The sequence below is a fragment of the Neltuma alba genome, unplaced genomic scaffold (genome assembly GCF_004799145.2).
Source record: "Neltuma alba isolate B1F8T4 unplaced genomic scaffold, ASM479914v2 tig00012368_pilon, whole genome shotgun sequence".
NCBI classification, from domain to species: domain Eukaryota; kingdom Viridiplantae; phylum Streptophyta; class Magnoliopsida; order Fabales; family Fabaceae; genus Neltuma; species Neltuma alba.
The window spans coordinates 29,709-49,477 of NW_021636870.1; the positions used below are offsets into that span (position 1 = coordinate 29,709).

A 19,769-nucleotide genomic window follows, 5' to 3' on the forward strand; every position below is an offset into this window, starting at 1 on the left:
AAGTTATGACTACCAGCTACATAATAAAGCCTTATGTTCGTATGGAAACAATGAGTGAAACTCACTAACTATGCAGCTAAGTACTTATTACTGGGGGGGAAAAAATAAGAATGATAAAAGCAATAAACCAGCTTATCGTTCTATAAGTATACCCTCCCCTCCCCTCCCCTCCAACCAACCACACCCTAAGGAGGAAGAGAAAGAGAGCAACGAGCTGAAATATGAAGGAGGAAGAAGCAAATATTAGTGTCGAATAGGGAAAGAAAGAAAAGAGAGAGAGAAGAGGGAAAAAAGAAACCTTAAATGAAGGGGAAGACGGCAGTAGTGAACGCCGACGACGGTGGAGTTGAATGGAGGTGAAGAGTGGCTGGAGTTTTCAACTTCAAGTCGCGAAGCTTCTCCTAAATCTACTCCCTTTCTCGCAAAACAAAAAAGAGAACGATGGCATCACTTATATGATGCCACTTTAGTTTTAGTTTTTTTTTTTAGGATCTTTTATAAAATAGGAGAAAAAAGGTTTTCCCTGAACAATTGGAGGATCTGAACCTGGAACCTTTAATCTTTTAACACCATTTGCTGCCAGCCATTTCCTACCTCCTTGTTGTACTCATGCTACAACAATTTATATAATTATTACTTAATTTATAATAAAAGTTTCAGGTTATTACAGCCACCCAAAGTCTTCTCACTTATAGTATATTTAATATAAATTTGAGATGAAAAAAATCTCACTGAAAATTTTATCAGTGAAAAGGACGCTATGAATGCTTTGCAAATTCTGTTTATATAAAGTACTGATATTCTGGTTCAAGTCCTTATTATCAATAACATTTTTAATGGGAGATTTTTTTTCCTCAGTTTTTCCTATAAAATTTTGATTTAAAAGGGCAAATATACTCATTCTATAGGGAATTTGGGGGAGTTACAAGTATTTTAAATTACATTGTCATTAATTTTATCCATCAATTTTATAAAATAACATGAAAATCCCTAATCCGTAGTAGAAATTAGATGTCTGCTAAGTAAGTATTATAAGTCCCATATATTAAGAGGGTCCGGTTATGGTGCTCATCAAGTGATGAGCAATCTAAACCGTCCAGATCTACTCTAGACGGTCAAGATTTAATATTTTGAAATAATTATTTTAAAATAAAAAATTATTTTTTAAAAAAATGATAATTAAAATATTATATTTATTTTTTATTCTATACATATTAAAATAATTATTTTTAAAAAATAAAAATAAAACTAAATCTGGATCTGAACGGTCAAGATCCGATGAATGCTGGTGCTCATCAGTCTCATTCCATATTAAGATAAGTGTAAATAGGTTTAGTGCAAAAGTACTCATTTCCATAATTAAAATTACCACATTTACATATTTCAAGGCAAATAAAATTTGAATCTTTCTAAGGTTCATGATCAACATGTGTCTCTATGTGGATTGAGTTTTTTTTTTTCCTCACCATTTTCAACTGTTAATGGACAAGATTGCACCATAGTATAATACTTTATAGATATTTTTACCCTTAACCTGTTCACACCTGAGATAACATGCAGGATTTTGGCAACATTTTTTCAAACTAATAAACAGCATGTTACATTACATTATAGTAGTATAGTTTAATTAAGATCCACTCTTTAATTTGTACAATACTTTATGGGTGTATTTACTCGTTCAAATTTATAGACTTTTTACAAGAATCAAGACAAGTCAAAGAGACAAATATTTGGAATGGGTCAATCAATGATATTTTTTTTATTAGTTTCAGTATCTTTCATAATAGCCAAAACTTAGGAGCTAGTTTAACATTGAATTTGGTTCTAAATATAAAATCTTAATTCACTTTTCCCCCCTACTATTTACCTCTTTTAATTTGCCTTCAAGTAATCCCTATATTAGTTGTACATGTTATGTATTTATTATCAATACGTAATTTAAATACACATTATGAATAAAGATATTTTAGAAAAGACAACATCTATTTACTTCAAATAAGTAATCTAGCTAACTTTCTTAATCTCCTCAAATTAGTCAATTATATCTTATATTATAAGTATCAAAGATAGTATAACTATATACTCCTCTGGTTCTATTTATGAGTCACTTCCAATATGTTTCATATAGACCAAGAAAAACCTTAAACTTAATTAACTATTATTTAAAATTCAATAATTTTTTAACTTTAACCCTATTTAATATACATTATACCTTATATAAACAAAGTCAACACAACAATAAATGGAGGGTAAAATTACACATCTATACAAAAAATTTCTTTTAGTACCGTATAAATAGGATCAAAAGATGTCTTTTCTTTCTGCTTTATAAATAGGACCAAAGGAGTATATATTGAAGGCCACTGGGATTAAAAAACTGAAAAAAAAAATACTTGATTATAGTATGTGCAAATGAGTTGAAAATATATAAACAAAGAGCAAAACTACATGCTCAAAATTAAAAAAATAAAAATAAAACAAAAGTAAACGTAATTTTGTCAAGTGTTCCAAAATTAAAGCATCATCTAGACGGAGAGGAGGCCCCACGCTGAGGTCGTCCCCGGCTGGCTAGTCACTATCGTGTTGCATCAATGATTTGGACTCGGGTGGAAGAACAGAGACTACGATCAGGTCGTCGATCTACAAGCCCCTTCCTTCATTGATCCTTGCACCTCATTATACCCATGAAATTAACTTGGTGTGCTGGTCAAAAAAAAAAAAAAAGAAATTAACTTGGTGCACTCCAAAAATAATCAGGATTCTAAGTGATCTATATATAATACCTTGCAACCTAGCTTTAACTCATTCCTGAATATACCGATCAGAAATTAAAGAACGGTTTGACCGCAATAATGCATTTGAAACTGGCATTACTGGTCTGCACGGCGGCGGTCACGGCGGCGGCCCAAACAAAACCGGGTTGCAACACCACGTGCGGGAACGTGAGCATCCCCTACCCCTTTGGCACTAGCGAGAACTGTTACATAGACGAAATGTTCTTCATCAACTGCACACCCACCACGTCCCCGGCCATCATCTGGAAAACCCACGACAAGTTTGATTTACGGCACTAATATACCAGTTCTCAACATCTCCAACCCAACCCGCTAACCGGCCAACCCACCACTTTTTATTTTTTAGTTTTTTTGTGCCTTCTGATTTCTTTTAATAAAATTTATTCTAATTCTTAAACACCTAAAATAAAATATACATATAAAAATTATCATAAATAAAATATGAAACCTAAAATTCCAAACTTTTCAAAATACTACTGTAAGCATACATGATTCATCATCCTAAATGATTAAACATACATCCCAAATTAAAACATAACAAATCTAAATTAATAATAATAAAAACACAATGTTACAAACACTATCAAGTGCTCAAGCTTGAACTACTATTCAATGTTGATATAGTTTGAAGAATGATAAGAAGATGTGAAATTATTTCATTAAGCTTCATAATTAGAATCAGCTTCTTTTTGCTCAACTAACCTTGCCACAAATAAATTTCATAATATAAAGTAAAAGATATATTACAATATGGTAATTTTAAATAATAAGAATGAGATAAAAGACCAAAGGAGTAAACATAATTATACTTGAGGGAGGAAAAAAATTTTAAAAATAAAACCGGCCGGCCCGCCAACCATGCAGGTTAGCCCGCCACAGATTCGGTCTTTATGGTTACGGGCTTAAAAGATCCGTTTTAAAACGAGCTTGATTTTTATCAACCCAACCCGTCACTTATTGACGGGTTGAGCTTGCAGGCTCAACTTATATTACCAGCTCTACTTAGAGATATGTATGAGATACATAGAATGAGCTTAAAGATTAATTTTGCAGATATTAATGAGTGCGACGGGAAGCATCGCTGCAGCAGGAGATGCCACAATGTGGAGGGAAATTAATCAAATTTTACGTTTTCTTGTCCTCCGGGTTGTAGAGCTGACGGCTACATTGATGGATCAGGTTGCATATTTCCTCTCATGGAAATTTCATTGGGTAAGAATACTAATTAACCCTTACCCCATGTTCGGATGGGAGGGAAACGTGAGAGGAATGAAATCCCAGAGGATGGATGTTTTTTTCCTTGTTTGGGCGAGAGGAAAAAGAATGAGAGGAAAGAAATCGCAAAAAATATTTTTTTAACATATATCATTTGATTTTTGTCTTTCAATTTATTATTTGATTTTTAAAACATATTGTTAAATGCACAAAATTATTTATTTTTTAAAAAAATTATTTTTCGTTTTAAAATTATTTGATTTTAAAATACAGGTATGAAAATATTTTTTTGCCAGAACGAAAATATATTTTCTGATATTCTTACATGAAAATATTTGAATAATATTCATTTTGATACAATTTTATTACAAATAATAATAAAAATATAATAAGTATCGTCGTTGTGAGATTTGTTTATTTTCTTTTCTATATATTTTCTCTCATCCATCTTAATAAGATATGTAATAATATTTTTTTTATTTTTTCTCAATTTTTATTCCTTTTGTTTTCTTTTTTCAAAATTTTTTGCTTCATCCAAACGCACCATTAATCTTAATCTCCGCAAAACGTTCCTGGAAGCTTTTAACGTAGTTTTTAATTTTCATTTACAAATCGTAGTCACATCAAAATGTATTGAATAGACTAGATATAAATTTTAATTTATTAAACATAGTCTGGAATGAAGCAGTCATAAAAACATAGCATCAATTAGTAATAAAATAAATAGACTTGAGAGTGCATAAAAAATAATTTAATATCCTTAATTTTGAAATAAATTATATATATAACTAATTGTTGAGTTATACCTAATCTAAACCCAAACGTACAAGAAGATAGAAAATCAAGACTACCGAACCGGGGGTGATGGGAAATAAACACAGCAGTAACATTTAGGGTTCAAAACCATGGTTTATTGACAAACACTCCACTACATGGTGGCTACACTGCATAATATCTTGAACGACGTTGTTTGCAGGCGTTTCTGTGGCCTTTCTTGTTGTCTTCACATTGATCTCCACATTATGCTGGGGACACAAGCAAAGAGCATTAAAACGACTTAGAAGAAAGTATTTTGACCAAAATGGAGGAAATATGCTGCAGCAACTTCATCAACAGCAAGAATACCCTGATAGAACCAAGATTTTTACGGAAGATGAGCCTAAAATTGCCACAAATAACTTTGATGAAAGTAGAATTCTTGGTCGTGGAGGACAAGGCACGGTTTACAAGGGTATATTACCGGATAATACACATGTTGCCAAAAAAAGGTCCAAAATAGGTGGGAATCCCAGACAAATTAAGGATTTTATCAATGAAGTGGCTGTACTTTCCCAAATCAACCATAGAAATGTGGTTAAACTTCTAGGGTGTTGTCTTGAAACTGAAGTTCCTTTGTTAGCTTTTGCGTTTGTGGACAATGGCACCCTCCTTGACCATATAGACCCAACAAAGAATGAGCACTCTCTTTGATGGGAGACCCGATTAAGGATAGCTGCAGAAACAGTCGGGACCATTTCATATTTACACTCTGCCGCTTCTATCCGGATTATTCATCGCAATATCAAATCTACTAACATACTATTGGATCACAATCATAGAGCAAAAGTTTCTGAGTTTGGAGTTTGAAGACTTGTTCCTCTAGATGAAACTCAAAATTACTACAGTGGTTCAAGGGACATTAGGGTATTTGGATCCAGAGTACCTCCTCAAAGGTCAGTTGAACGAGAAAAGTGATGTCTATAGCTTTGGGGTTGTGCTTGTGGAACTAATCACTGGAAATAAAGCAGTTGAACTCAATAGGCCAAAAGAGAGAAATTTAGCTATGCACTTTGCATCTTTGATGGATGAAGACAACTTGGGGAAGATTCTTGACAAGCGAGTGTTGGATGTGAAGAACGCAGAGCAACCAAAGGAAGTTGCTTTCTTGGCAAGGAGGTGCATTAGAGTTAATGGAGAGGAAAGACCAACTATGAAAGAAGTAGCGATGGAATTAGAAGGTCTAATTGCTATGAAAGAGCATCCCTGGGTAAAGGGAGAGGATATGATGTCTGAAGAATGTGAATACTTGCTTGATCACGTAGCTGCTGGATATAGGAAATGCTAGTGCTAGCACTTCAGCTGGCTTTGACGGTGGATATGGGAATGCCAGTGCCAACACTTTAGCTGGATATGATAGCATACGGAAACAAATAGCTTTTGAGATTGCAGATGGGCGATGATAATAATAATTTAATGTTGACATTTCTCATGTATGTATTTGAGCTACTACTACTACTCTTGCCGCTGTTTGCAAGTGCAGGAATTTCAGGTTACACTGTTTTGAAAGACCTGCAAGGGTTTTTAAAATGTCAGAATTTATTTAATACCTTAAAAGTCTTTTGTTGTTGAGGATAAAAGTAAGTTAATGTTATCAAATCCTGAATTTTTACCAGTTGATAATAATTCCATTCTCTCTCTCTCTCTCTCTCTGTGTTTTTTTTTTAAATAGCCGAAAGAAATTATTTCATTCTCTTGATGCCCTGATAGGCAACCAGAATACAAAATTCTAATCAAAGTTAAAATATCCCAAAAGACAACATCCAAAGTTAAAATCTAATGCGAACGAATAACAGCATACTTAAACACTCATGATTCAATGTTGTAAGACGTAAAAAAGACGATTAATAAAGAATGACTGATACTACCAACAAGTTGTTGGTTGAGATGGTAAGTGGTTTTACCCCCGTAAAGAGGAGAACATAAATTCAAATTCTGAGAAAGCCACTTGTTAGAAGGGCTTTAATCTTAATTCTCATGCCTCGATAGAGATTAGTTTTAAGTCCAAAATAGCTTGAGGATACTTTGACTTACAAAAAAAAAGAGGAATGACTGACACTAATGCTTTTAAAAAATATAAATTACTGAATAATTATTATTTTTCGAGCTTAACAAACATTATAAAAAAAAAAAAGTAGAGATTAAAACCGACAGCATATGGCTAAGTTATATATAGATGGTTGTGGATAAACAAAATAAAAGGAAAAATTACATCTAAGGACTCATGCATGACAGAAGTTATATTAAGATTTAGTCGTGGGCTTGAGGTTGCTTTCATGGCATTACATTGAGTTGTACTCTAATATTTCATGTATATAATTATGTGATAGTCAGTCATCTTTTATTAAAGAGCCTTTGGTTATTAAGGATAAATCTTGGGATCATTGTTTATTTTTTATTTTAAAGCAAACTTGAGGTTGACTAGAAGCTTATTTTGACTTAGTGTTAAATAATATCGCTATAACTCAGTATTTTAAAAAAATTCTAACACCTATCACGATGGAAATGATAACAAAATTTTTACGAGTACAATCTTATCAATGTTATACAAGAGCCTAAGATGGTCAGATTATTAAACACAATGGGGAGCGAGCACGTCTGGAGGGAGAGAGAGAGAGAGAGAGAGCATTTGATGTTAATATGCTTTCAGTCGAATTGAAATAATGGAAAACATGTTGACATCAGCAATCCAAAGTCTTCTCTCATTTATAACATATTTAATGCCAAGTTCAGAGTTAGAGTTTTTGGACAAAATTACTCGTGAAATATAATATTCTGTGAAAGTTATAGGCATCTTAAAATTTGTTTTCCTAGGTCTTCTCACATTATAGATCGACGACCAATAATGTGCAGCCATGACCACGTGTGTATAGATCCTTTTGCTTTTGCCTGGGTCCTCCACCTCTCAATATCGTCCTGCGTTAATGATTTGGACGTGCTGTGGAAAAACAAAAATTAAGATCATCAGGTCGTTCATCTACAATGCAAGCTCCTTCCTTCGTCCTTGTGCGTCATTACAGACGAAGCTTCGCGTACTCGAATGATCAGGATTTGAAAGTGTTCTATATATAATAGATACCTAGCTATATCTTATTATTTCCTGTATAGGCACACCAGAAATCCGGGATATATCGATCAGAGAGATGGGTTTGATGAATGCCTTGCATTTGAAACTGGTATTGCTGATCTGCACGACGGCGGCGGCGGCGGCGTCGGCCCAAACTAAACCTGGTTGCGACAACAAGTGTGGGAACGTGAGCATCCCCTATCCCTTTGGCACCAGCAAGAACTGCTACATGAATGAGAGATTTTTTGTGAACTGCACAACCACCACGACATCGTCTGGACAAGCCAAAACAAGTTTGATTTACGATGTTAACGTACCAGTTCTGGACATCTCCGTTGATCCCCCTGAATTGACCGTCTCGAATAATGTTTACAAGCACTGCTATAACTCAAAGCATGGGTTTCCGTGGTACCTAATTCAGTTCGGGAACTTTTCAATATCAAACACGAAGAACAGCTTCACAGTGGTGGGCTGTGACACCCACGCTTCCTTCACGGACCTGAACAGCAGCTTTACAACAGGCTGCATGTTGAGTTGCACGAGCAGGACGAGGTTCGAGGAGGGGGCGTGCTCTGGTGTGGGATGCTGCCAGACCAATTTCCCCGATGCCATCATGAGCTATAGTATCACCTTGACGAGTTCTCGCAACTACACGGACGTGCATAACTTCAACCCTTGCGGCTATGCCTTTGTTGCCAAGGAAGGATCCTTCAACTTCTCATATCGAGACCTGCTTGATCTCAGCAACAGAACACAGTTTCCCCTCGTCCTGGATTGGGCTGTTGCCAAACAGACATGCCATGAAGCCCAGAAAGATCCAAGCAGCTATGCCTGCAAGCAAAACAGTGTATGCAAAAGCTCAGAAGGTGGTATGGGGTACTGCTGCGTTTGTAAAGAAGGTTTCAGAGGCAACCCCTACCTCTCTCACCCCGATCTTGGCTGCAAAGGTATGCCACAAAGCTACTCCGTTTTCAACTTTCGACCACGTTATTTTTGGTCTATATGTTTTAATTAGATTATATCGTGTGCATTCAGCTTTGCCTCTTTCGCTGCTGGTTCTCACTCTTTTGCTTTTAATTACCTAAGGATATAACATCTAGTGCAAGTTTGACTTTTATATAGCTATGCTTAGAGGTATACTGGCGATGGTTATTTGAAGAGTAGAAGGAGAAAAGATATAGAACAAAATTGGGCACGTAATCTTCAAGGCGCGTGTAACTCTACGTTCTTTAGGTTTAATTCATCTCTGTTTATTTCAGTCTTCGGAAACAAATTGAGTTGATCGGTAAATTTTCTTTAAAATATAATAAAAGCCCTTGAGTATGATCTGCACTACCAAAACTTAAGTCAGCGCTACAATAACTTTTATAAAGTGATAATTTGATTTTATTCCTGTGTTCACTCAAAGATAAAGGTAATATGTTTAATGTTGTATTTTTTGGGTGTTGTTTATATAAAGTAACAGTGAGAAGTATACATAGATGGTGAAGTGATACCTTAAAGAGATGTCTCATGAAACAACATACTTTTTCAATTTAGAGTCATAATCATGTGGTTGATGAAGCAACATACTTTTAATAATTAAAAGTTATTTAAAATAACTTTTTTCATAAAGAGTCACATCCATGTACTGCGTAGGTTTTTCTTAAATAAAACAATACAACTTTCCATCAACTGGTGGTTTATCACTTCTTCTTCTTTATTTTCAGTTATGACCTGCCATTAGTTGTCTGTAAAAACTAAAGAAACATGACCTTGGTTGGTTTGCCCATTCCATACACAACTCTTCATATAAATTCCATAGTTATAAGCATGTGACTTTTCCAAAAAAACACATCATGTTCATTTTGAAAATATTCCAACAAAGGGATATGTATAACTATAATGAGCTTAACGATTAATTTTGCAGATATTAATGAGTGCGACGTAAAGAATCGCTGCAGCAGAAGATGCCATAATGTGGAAGGAAATTATACTTGTTCGTGTCCGCCGGGTTATAGAGGCGACGGCTATATCGACGGATCAGGCTGCAAATTCCCTCTCATGCAAATTTCATTGGGTAAGAATACTAATTAATTCACCCTTAACGTTCGAATCATCCGACCAAATCAATCACACAAATAATTGATATCCTTAATTTTCAAAGAAATTATATATGGAGTGTAGCTAATGTTTTGAACTTTGTTTGCAGGCATTTCTTTAGCCTTACTAGTTCTATTCACATTTGTCTTCATATTATGCTGGGGACACAAGCAAAGATCACTAAAGCGACTTAGAAGAATGTATTTTGAGCAAAATGGAGGAAATTATATGCTGCAGCAAATTTATCGACAACAAGGACATACTGATAGGACCAAGATTTTTTCCGAAGAGGAGCTCAAAATTGCAACAAACAACTTCGATGAAAGCAGAATCCTTGGTCGTGGAGGCCAAGGTACGGTTTACAAGGGTATATTGTCAGATAACAGGCATGTTGCCATAAAGAAGTCCAGAATTAGTGGAAATCACAGGCAAATAAAGGATTTTATCAATGAAGTGGCTGTACTTTCTCAAATCAACCATAGGAATGTGGTTAAACTTTTCGGATGTTGTCTTGAAACTGAAGTTCCTTTGTTAGTGTATGAGTTTGTAGACAATGGCACCCTTCTTGAACATATAGACCCACTAAAAAACAAGAACTCTCTTTCATGGGAGACCCGATTAAGGATTGCTGCAGAAACAGCTGGGGCCATCTCATATTTACATTATGCTGCTTCTATTCCAATTATTCATCGTGATATTAAATCTACCAACATACTATTAGATCATAATCATAGAGCGAAAGTTTCTGACTTTGGAGCCTCAAAACTTGTTCCTCTAGATGAAACTCAAATTACTACAGTGGTTCAAGGGACATTAGGGTATTTGGATCCGGAGTACCTCTTCACAGGTCAGCTGAATGAGAAAAGTGATGTCTATAGCTTTGGAGTTGTGCTTGTGGAGCTAATCACCGGAAATAAAGCAGTTGAATTCAATAGGCCAGAAGAGAGAAATTTAGCTATGCACTTTGCATCTTTGATGAAGGAAGACAACTTGCGGAAGATTCTTGACAAGCGAGTGTTGGATGTGAAGAACGCAGGGCAACTAAAGGAAGTTGCTTTCTTGGCAAGGAGGTGCATTAGAGTTAATGGAGAGGAAAGACCGACTATGAAAGAAGTAGCCATGGAATTAGAGGGTCTAATTGCCGTGAAAAAGCATCCTTGGGTAAAGGGAGAGGATATGATGTCTGAAGTATGTGAATATTTGCTTGGTCACGTGGCTAGCAGGTATGGGAATGCTCCTGCTGGCACTTCAGCTGGCTATAATGGTGGCTATGGGAATGCTAGTGCCGACACTTTAGCTGGCTATGATAGCATACAGAAACAAATGGAATTTGAGATTGCAGATGGGCGATGATCATTTAATGTTAGTATTTGTCATGTGTTTTAGCTGCTACTCTTTCCACTCTGTGCCAATGTAGGAGTTTCAGGTAATTACATTTTTTTTAAAGGACTTGTAAGGATTTTTAAAATGTTCGGTTATTAAGGATAAAAGTAAGTTAACATTATCAAATCCCGAAGTTCTACGAGTTGACAATGATTTGAGTCTCTCTCCCCCCCCCCCCAGGTCCCGGTTATTTCATACAGAGAGAACATAATATGTACATGTTAAAATAATGACTAATACTTTTACCTTTAAAAAATATTAATTACTGAATAATAATTATTTTTTGAGCATTACAAACATCATAAATATATATATATATATATATATATAAAAGCGAGCCCTGATAATAATTCTCTGAAGTTCATCAAGATTTTTGGACATATATACAATTGATCGATGTGCTCTATCATATCTGTTTGTTTAAATAGTTACAAGCTCCATGCTACAAACTTGATGTGTGCTCAATAATGCATACGAATAATTAAGGCATATATAGAGTTGTTTACAACAAAATAAAAGGAAAAGTTACATCTAAGGACTCATACATGACAAAAGTTATATTATGATCATATTCGGTTGGAAGGAATTAATTTTTTGAAGAAGAAAAGAGGAGGAGAAGCCGATTGGGGGGGAAAAAAATAGCAGTACCTTACAAGTCCAAAATGCTCCATATACAGGAATGAGAAGGAAGGAGAGATGCACTGATCATCAGTATGATTCCAACAATAAAATCATAGGATGGATCCGGAGAGGGACAAAAGCATTAAGGTGCCACAGGCATCACGGTTTCAAACCTCAAGTACATAACACAGATCGATGAGTTCCATCGACAACAAGTTGTTTCAATTAGTAGCAGCGCCACACATGACGCTTAGATAAGGTCTTAAACTCGAACATATGTACTTTTAACATGTTTGCGTCCGTGCATATATTTTTCCTGTCCTTAGTATAAGATCTAATTATTAAGTTAATTTAGAAAAACATGTCATATTTCTTATAATTAACTAACTTATCTAACTTCTTTAATCTAATCAAATTAATTAAATATGTCTTATATTTATTATTTAAATTGTATACATAAAGAAGGGGGAAAAAAACAGATATAGATGTGTAGAACAGGCAAACAAGAGCATCAATTTATGCAGGGGCCGGACGTCGTCTGAATTTGGTGGCGTTGAACACAACCCTCAGCTGCTTCACTGCTTTGATACGTGTCAAATATTAATGGGTCTCAATCCCTATAAATAGAATCAGTACTGTATTTACACATATAAATATATGTGTCGAACGTGTGCTACACTTTACTGCAGAGATCATCGAGGCAAAAGGAGGCGATGGGTTAATTAAGGGAGGCACAAGGAGATCTGTGACTCAAGATCTTTGGCAGCGTCTGAAGGAAGGATGGGTGAAGTTAAACACTGACGGCTCCTCTAGAGGCAACCCAAGACCTGCTGGGTGTGGGGGGAGGGGGTTCATCCGAGACAGTGATGGTGAGTGGTTATGTGGGTTTGCAGAGCAAGTGGGCTTTTGCGGTGCTGTGGAGGCAGAAGAGTGGGGAGTTAGGAAAGGATTAGAGCTAGCCTGGAATTTGAGGCTTAGAAGGGTAGAGCTGGAGATCGATTCAGAAATTTTGGTGAGGAGGATCCGTGGGAAAGAGGAGGACGTGGGTTACATCCCTACTTTACTGAGAAACATCTTCGACTTGCTTGGGAGAAGGTGGGAAGTAAAGATTGGAGTGATTCGGCGGTCTGCAAATGGATGTGCTGATGAGCTCGCTCGATCGTGTTTTGGTAGACAAGGAGTTTGGAGGAATGTAGCGGAAGTGGAGTCAGGTTTCAGATCTGCTTTTCAGAAAGATAAAGCTGGAAGTCCCTTTCCTGGTCATACGGGGGGCTTAGATGGCAATGCTGGTATAGGATAAAGTTTTGCTTATTGGGCTTTGGCCTTCTTTGTAACCAAAAAAAAAAAAGATAGTTACAACGAGTTGAAATTACATAAAGTAAGAAGGAGAACCAGATATGTGTGTGTATACACACACAACCTGCAGTAATTAATATAAGAAGTAGTTTGATTTTCAATTTGATTCTTAATATAAGATCCTAATCTACTTTATCTTTCATATTTATTCATTTTTTATGAAGATAGTCCTTGTAGTAGTTATACATGTTAAAAGTTTCATCAGACATTAAAGATAATATACTTGGTTAGTAAGGGTATTTCAGGAAAAAAAATACTTATTTATTACAAATAACTAACTTAACAAACTTTTTAATCTACTCAAATTAGTCTATTAGCTCTTATAGTAAGAAACAGAATTAGTGTGTGTGTGTGTATATATATATATAGAGAGAGAGAGAGAGAGAAACATATCGAGTAAACGCGTAATTTTGGAAAAAATGGTTTTCTAGGAGATTTCCCAACACCCTAATAGATGAAGCTTTGCGTACTTGAATGATCAGGCTTTCACTTAAACGTGCCGACATAGAGGTGGCCTTCCGATGGTCTTATATTGTAATTAGCTCTCTAGCTTAGCTTAGGCTCCTGAGTCCTGAATATCTATGGGCCATGTTTGAGAGACTCCTACATTTTGTTGCCTAAAATGTTTGCTTAAGCCCAATACGAGAGTATATGTTCATAGAATAGATTATGCGTGTAACTATGAAACTTCGATACATAATTTCATTACTTAGAAGAATGTATGAACATATTGCTGAGCTACATTATATGAAGTCCCAACTTTTTTAATTCAAATACATGGAGATGACGCTTGGCGGAGAAAATAACAAGGATAAAAATTGCCAATAATAATTGGTTCAATTGATAAGAAATTGATTTATAAATCACAACATCGTGAGTTATAAATTCAAATTTTATTGTCAATAAGAGAATCTTATTGGTAGGTGATTTTTAAATATTTCTATAAGTTCTCTCTGAATTTAAAGGTATATTTTAACTCTGATGAGTCGACCCAAGACCCAACTCATCGAAACTTTTTTATACAAAAAGAAAAAGTACCTTTGAGACGGATCACCAGATTAAGCATGAAAAATCAGTAAATCTCTGCATCAAGGGTCTTCCTCGATGGGAATGCAAAAAGGTGCCGTTTTAAGTAAGTGGAGGAAAATTAACGGGAAGCTTTTTTCATGGGCCAAAAATTTAACGGGAAGCTAAGCGGAGAGTGGAGACATTCCACGCCCCAACGGAGGGGGCAATGACCATTCATGAAGTCTCTGTGGAAAAAATTAACAAAAGAAAAGTCAAGCAAAGGAAGCGACGAAGCGTACGTTAATTTTGACCGGAGTTTAAGAAGTAACCTATACCGGTCTCTTTGGCTCGATGGAAGGGAGGAGAGAGGAGAGATTTTAATAGAAGACTAAAATATATATTTGGTATTTTAACTTTATGTAAGATTTCAGTTAGTTCCTTAACTTTAAAAAATATACTTTTAGTCTGTTACTCCAAAATTGTTAATCTCAAATGATATTTTTTGCAACAATCATGATTGTTTTAAATATTAAACTTAATATATTATCATGTAATACTGTTTTATCAGCGTTTAAAAGCTTAATATCATCATTTTTATTAATAGTTTTAGAGTTAGAGGACAAAGTTTACTTTTTAAAGTTAAGGGACCAAAATAAAACCTTATGTAAAGTTAAAGGACTAAAAGTATATTTTGGCCTTAATAGAATGAATGGAAAGTGAGGGGATGAAAAAGATTTTAATATTACCTCATTTGAATTGATCCAAAAAAAATAAAGGGTAGATTTTAATATTTTCTTTTTTGGTTTAGAAGGGGAAAGACGGAAAAACATTTTTATATGGACAATTTTATCTTTATTCTATTTTAGTTGTTTTTATATTCCTACTTTCATAACGTTTAATTAAATACAATAATAAATTACATTTATTATGTAAAAGTATCCTTTATAAGTTATAACCAAGCTTCCCGTATACGTAGCACAATAATTATAATATATATGTAATAATAACTAAACTTAGTGTGTGTGTGTGTGTGTTATATACACACGTGCACACAACTCATTGAAAGAATAAGTTTTTATGGCACTATTACTGCCCGTTTGGTTCATTGAATGTGCAGTAATGGAGGGGAATGGAATGGAGTGCAATGAAATATGCATTAGATGAATGTGTTTGGTTCGCTGTACAATGAAATTTAATTTTTTTTAGTTTAATTAAATTTAAGTAAGAGTGTAAGGACAAAAATATCCCTAGCAAAGAAACTCTTCCATTCACCCAACGCCCTCCTTCTCTTGTCCACCGTCGGTCAAACAAAATAACAATCGTGGCTTTAGATTTTGAATAGGAAAAATTTGGGTTTGAGAAAGTCTTCACAACCTTCATTTGTCCCCTTGTGACTTTGGATCTGGAAGAGCAATCATGGTCTTCAAATTCGAGCGAGTTCTTCATGAATAAGAAATACACAAGGACAATGTGGTTCTAGTTTAGACTATAAGGTGTAGCCAATGGGGACTGTTGGCGGTGAGGAGAAGCATGCGGGTGAAAATTGTTTTCAATGTGGTTCGAAGGATGAAGCCACACCATGATGAGGATGAAGGGTGGAAAAGTCAAGAGTAGATTCTGAGCAGTGGTAATAGGGATTACATGAGTTTTTTAATGTAATCCAATTTTAGAGAATCATGATGCTACTATGTAATACCTATTACAAGGATGTTTAGATAAAATCAAAACTATGGTTTTAAAAGTGTTTTTACGGTATACGAAGTAAATATGTAAATGAGTTTATCTCGATTTACGAAAAAATAGTTTTCAGAAGCACTTTTAAAGCTTCCCAAACATCCCTTACATTATTTTGGACCAACCAAACATTAGAAATGTGGGGATGTATTAGGATTATATATAACTTCCATTCATGTAATCTAACCAAACGGGCTAATTAAACAATTTTTACTTAATATTAGGTGAGATGAGACAAGGAAGAAAGGAAAAAAAATTAGATTAGAATATTAAAAATAGCCATGGACAATTAGTCAGAACAAGATAGAAGCATATAATATTTTCCCTTCCCTCCTCCGAATTTTGGGTTGCCAAACAAGCGAAGATGAGTAAAATCCCTCTTCCTCTTTCTTCTTCTCTTCCAATCCCTCGTATCAAACACAACCAAAGAGAGAAGACCAAGACCTTTCGTGACAATGTTTTGGATAAGCGCTGTGGAAAACCAGGTCAAGTCGTCGATCTACGAGCTCCTTCCTTCGTCCTTGTGCGTCATTACAAACGAAGCTTCGTGTTTTATATATAATATCATCCTACCTAGTTCTTAATTATTCCTGCATATATATCCACACCAGAAATCTCCGAGATGGGTTTGAGTGCCCTGCACTTTAAACTGGTATTGCTGGTCTGCACGGCGACGAAGGTGGCGGCGGGGCCGCAAACGAAACCCGGTTGCGAAGACACTTGTGGGAACGTGAGCATCCCCTATCCCTTTGGCACCAGCAAGAACTGCTACATGAATGAAAGGTTTTTCGTGAACTGCACAACCACCACGACATCATCTGGACAAGCCACAAGAAGTTTGATTTACGGTATTAACACACCAGTTCTGGACATCTCCATTGATCCTCCTGAGCTCACCGTCTCGGATAATGTTTCCAAGCACTGCTATAATTCAAAATATAGTTATTGGTTGAACACAATTAGGTTCAGGAACTTTTCAATATCAAACACGAAGAACAGCTTCACGGTGGTGGGCTGTAACACCTACGCTTACTTCCAGGAGCTGAACAGGAGCTTTGCAACAGGCTGTGCGTTGAGTTGCACGAGCAGGACGAGGTTCGAGGAGGAGGCATGCTCTGGTGTGGGATGCTGCCAGACCAATTTCCCCGAAGCCATCATGAGCTATTATATCACCTTGGGGACTCTTGACAACCACACAGACGTGCATGAGTTCAACCCTTGCAGCTATGCCTTTGTTGCCAAGAAAGGATCCTTCAACTTCTCATATCGAGACCTGCTTGATCTCAGCAACAGAACAGAGTTTCCCGTCGTCGTGGATTGGGCTGTTGCCAATCAGACATGCCATGAAGCCCAGAAAGATCCGAGCAGCTATGCCTGCAAGCAAAACAGTATATGCAATAGCTCAGAAAGTGGTATGGGGTACTACTGCGTTTGTAAAGAAGGTTTCACAGGCAACCCCTACCTTCTTGGCTGCAAAGGTATATACGCCTCAGCTTTCCGAACAAAGCTTGTGTTTTTAACTTTCAAACCATGTTTATTTGTCTATATGCGTGCGCTACCTTCAGCTTTGTTGGCTCTTCTCACTCCTATTTGCTTTTAAGTGCCAAAGACATATAATAAGCAAGCTCTTCCGCTATGTTTGTTTGAGATATAGCTCCTGTGCTTAGAGATATCAGATTTGTATAATGAGCTTAAACATTACATTACTTTTGCAGATATTAACGAGTGCGATGACGGCAAGCATCGCTGTAGCAGGAGATGCCACAATGTGGAAGGAAATTATACGTGTTCTTGTCCGCCGGGTTACAGAGGCGACGGCTATATCGACGGATCAGGCTGCAAATTCCCTTTCATGGAAATCTCATTGGGTGAGAATGCTAATTAATTAATTATATATATTTAGCTAACTGTGTTAAAATGATGGCGATTTGATTTGGATTTAGAAATAGTTTGTTATCCCATTCCTTGAATAAAAAAATAAAAGCCAACAGGCCTCGCAGCTGCAATATAATGTCGCAAAAGTCAGTGACATCAGCAGCTTTATAATGACATGTCATTATCTTTTTTAAGATGTGTCAATCGCAAACAAATAAATTATTTCAGTCATGTCACATTGGTTAATTTGCACGCCTCATTTCCCTTTTTAAAGAATAGTTTATTTTTATTCAAAGCATTGCCACGCACAGCTTCTTTATCTCTCTACCCACGGGAGAGAATCAAGACAATATATTGGACCGGCGGATGATGGGAAGTAAACAAATTATACTAGCATTATTCAGTGTCCAAAACCATGGTTTACATCTGGATAATATTTTGAACTTTGTTTGCAGGCATTTCTGTTGCCTTCCTTTTTGTCTTCACATTTGTCTCCACATTATGCTGGGGACACAAGCAAAGATCACTAAAACAACTTAGAAAGAAGTATTTTGAGCAAAATGGAGGGAATTACATGCTGCAGCAAATGTATCAACAACAAGGACATACTGATCGAGCCAAGATTTTTTCTGAAGATGAGCTTAGAACTGCTACAAACAACTTTGATGAAAATAGAATTCTTGGCCGTGGAGGACAAGGCACAGTTTATGAGGGTATATTACCAGATAACACGCATGTTGCCATCAAAAAGTCCAGAATAGGTGGGGATCCTAGACAGATTAAGGATTTTATCAATGAAGTGGCTGTACTTTCCCAAATTAACCATAGGAATGTAGTCAAACTTTTTGGGTGTTGTCTTGAAACGGAAGTTCCTTTGTTAGTTTATGAGTATGTGGACAATGGCACCCTTCTTGAACATATAGACCCACTAAAGAATGAGCATCCTCTTTCATGGGAGATCAGATTAAGGATTGCTGTAGAAACAGCCGAAGCCATCTCATATTTACACTCTGCAGCTGCTATTCCAATTATTCATCGCGATATTAAATCTGCCAACATTCTATTAGATCACAATCATAGGGCAAAAGTTTCTGACTTTGGAGCCTCAAGACTTGTTCCTCTTGATGAAACTCAAGTTACTACTGTAGTCCAAGGAACATTAGGATATTTGGATCCAGAATACCTCCTTACAGGTCAATTGAATGAGAAAAGTGATGTTTATAGCTTTGGGGTTGTGCTTGTGGAGCTAGTCACCGGAAATAAAGCAGTTGACTTCAACAAGCCAGAACAAAGAAATTTGGCTATGCACTTTGCATCTTCACTGAAAGAAGACAACTTGTGGGAAATTCTTGACAAGCGAGTGTTACATCAAAAGAATGAAGAGCAGCTAAAAGAAGTTGCTTTCTTGGCAAGGAAATGCATCAGGGTTAATGGAGAGGAAAGGCCGACTATGAAAGAAGTAGCAATGGAGCTAGAGGGTCTAATTTCTATGAAAAAACATCCTTGGGGAAAGCGAGAGGATATGATGTCTGAGGAATGTGAATACTTGCTTGGTCATGTAGCTGATGGATACGGAAATGCTAGTGCTAGCACTTCAACTGTCTATGATAGCATACAGAGAGAAGTAGCATTTGAGATTGAAGATGGGCGATGATCATCATTTAATATTAGGATTTCGTATGTGTGTGAGCTAATTCTTTCAACTCTACGAAATGGTAGGAGTTTTAGGTGATGCCGTCTTGAAAGACTTGTAAGCATTTTAAAAATGTTCAATAGATTATAGAAGTAAATTAAAACTATCAAATGTTGAATGTTTA

The 19,769-nt window shown here is 36.0% G+C and overlaps 2 protein-coding genes and 1 pseudogene across 2 annotated transcripts; all 3 read left to right on the forward strand.

Moving 5' to 3' along the window:
* The first annotated feature begins 2,852 nt into the window (after positions 1 to 2,852).
* Positions 2,853 to 6,114, forward strand: LOC114726314 (wall-associated receptor kinase 3-like; annotated as a pseudogene).
* A 2,624-nt stretch (positions 6,115 to 8,738) lies between these two features.
* LOC114726318 (wall-associated receptor kinase 3-like) lies at positions 8,739 to 19,769 on the forward strand. The gene is made up of 3 exons (XM_028912893.1): positions 8,739 to 8,840; positions 17,793 to 17,945; positions 18,408 to 19,769. Exons 1-3 carry the CDS (start codon positions 8,765 to 8,767, stop codon positions 19,604 to 19,606), a joined length of 1,428 nt encoding a protein of 475 aa, XP_028768726.1. The 5' UTR covers positions 8,739 to 8,764; the 3' UTR covers positions 19,607 to 19,769.
* LOC114726320 (wall-associated receptor kinase 3-like) lies at positions 9,018 to 11,328 on the forward strand. The gene is made up of 3 exons (XM_028912895.1): positions 9,018 to 9,027; positions 9,803 to 9,952; positions 10,085 to 11,328. Exons 1-3 carry the CDS (start codon positions 9,018 to 9,020, stop codon positions 11,326 to 11,328), a joined length of 1,404 nt encoding a protein of 467 aa, XP_028768728.1.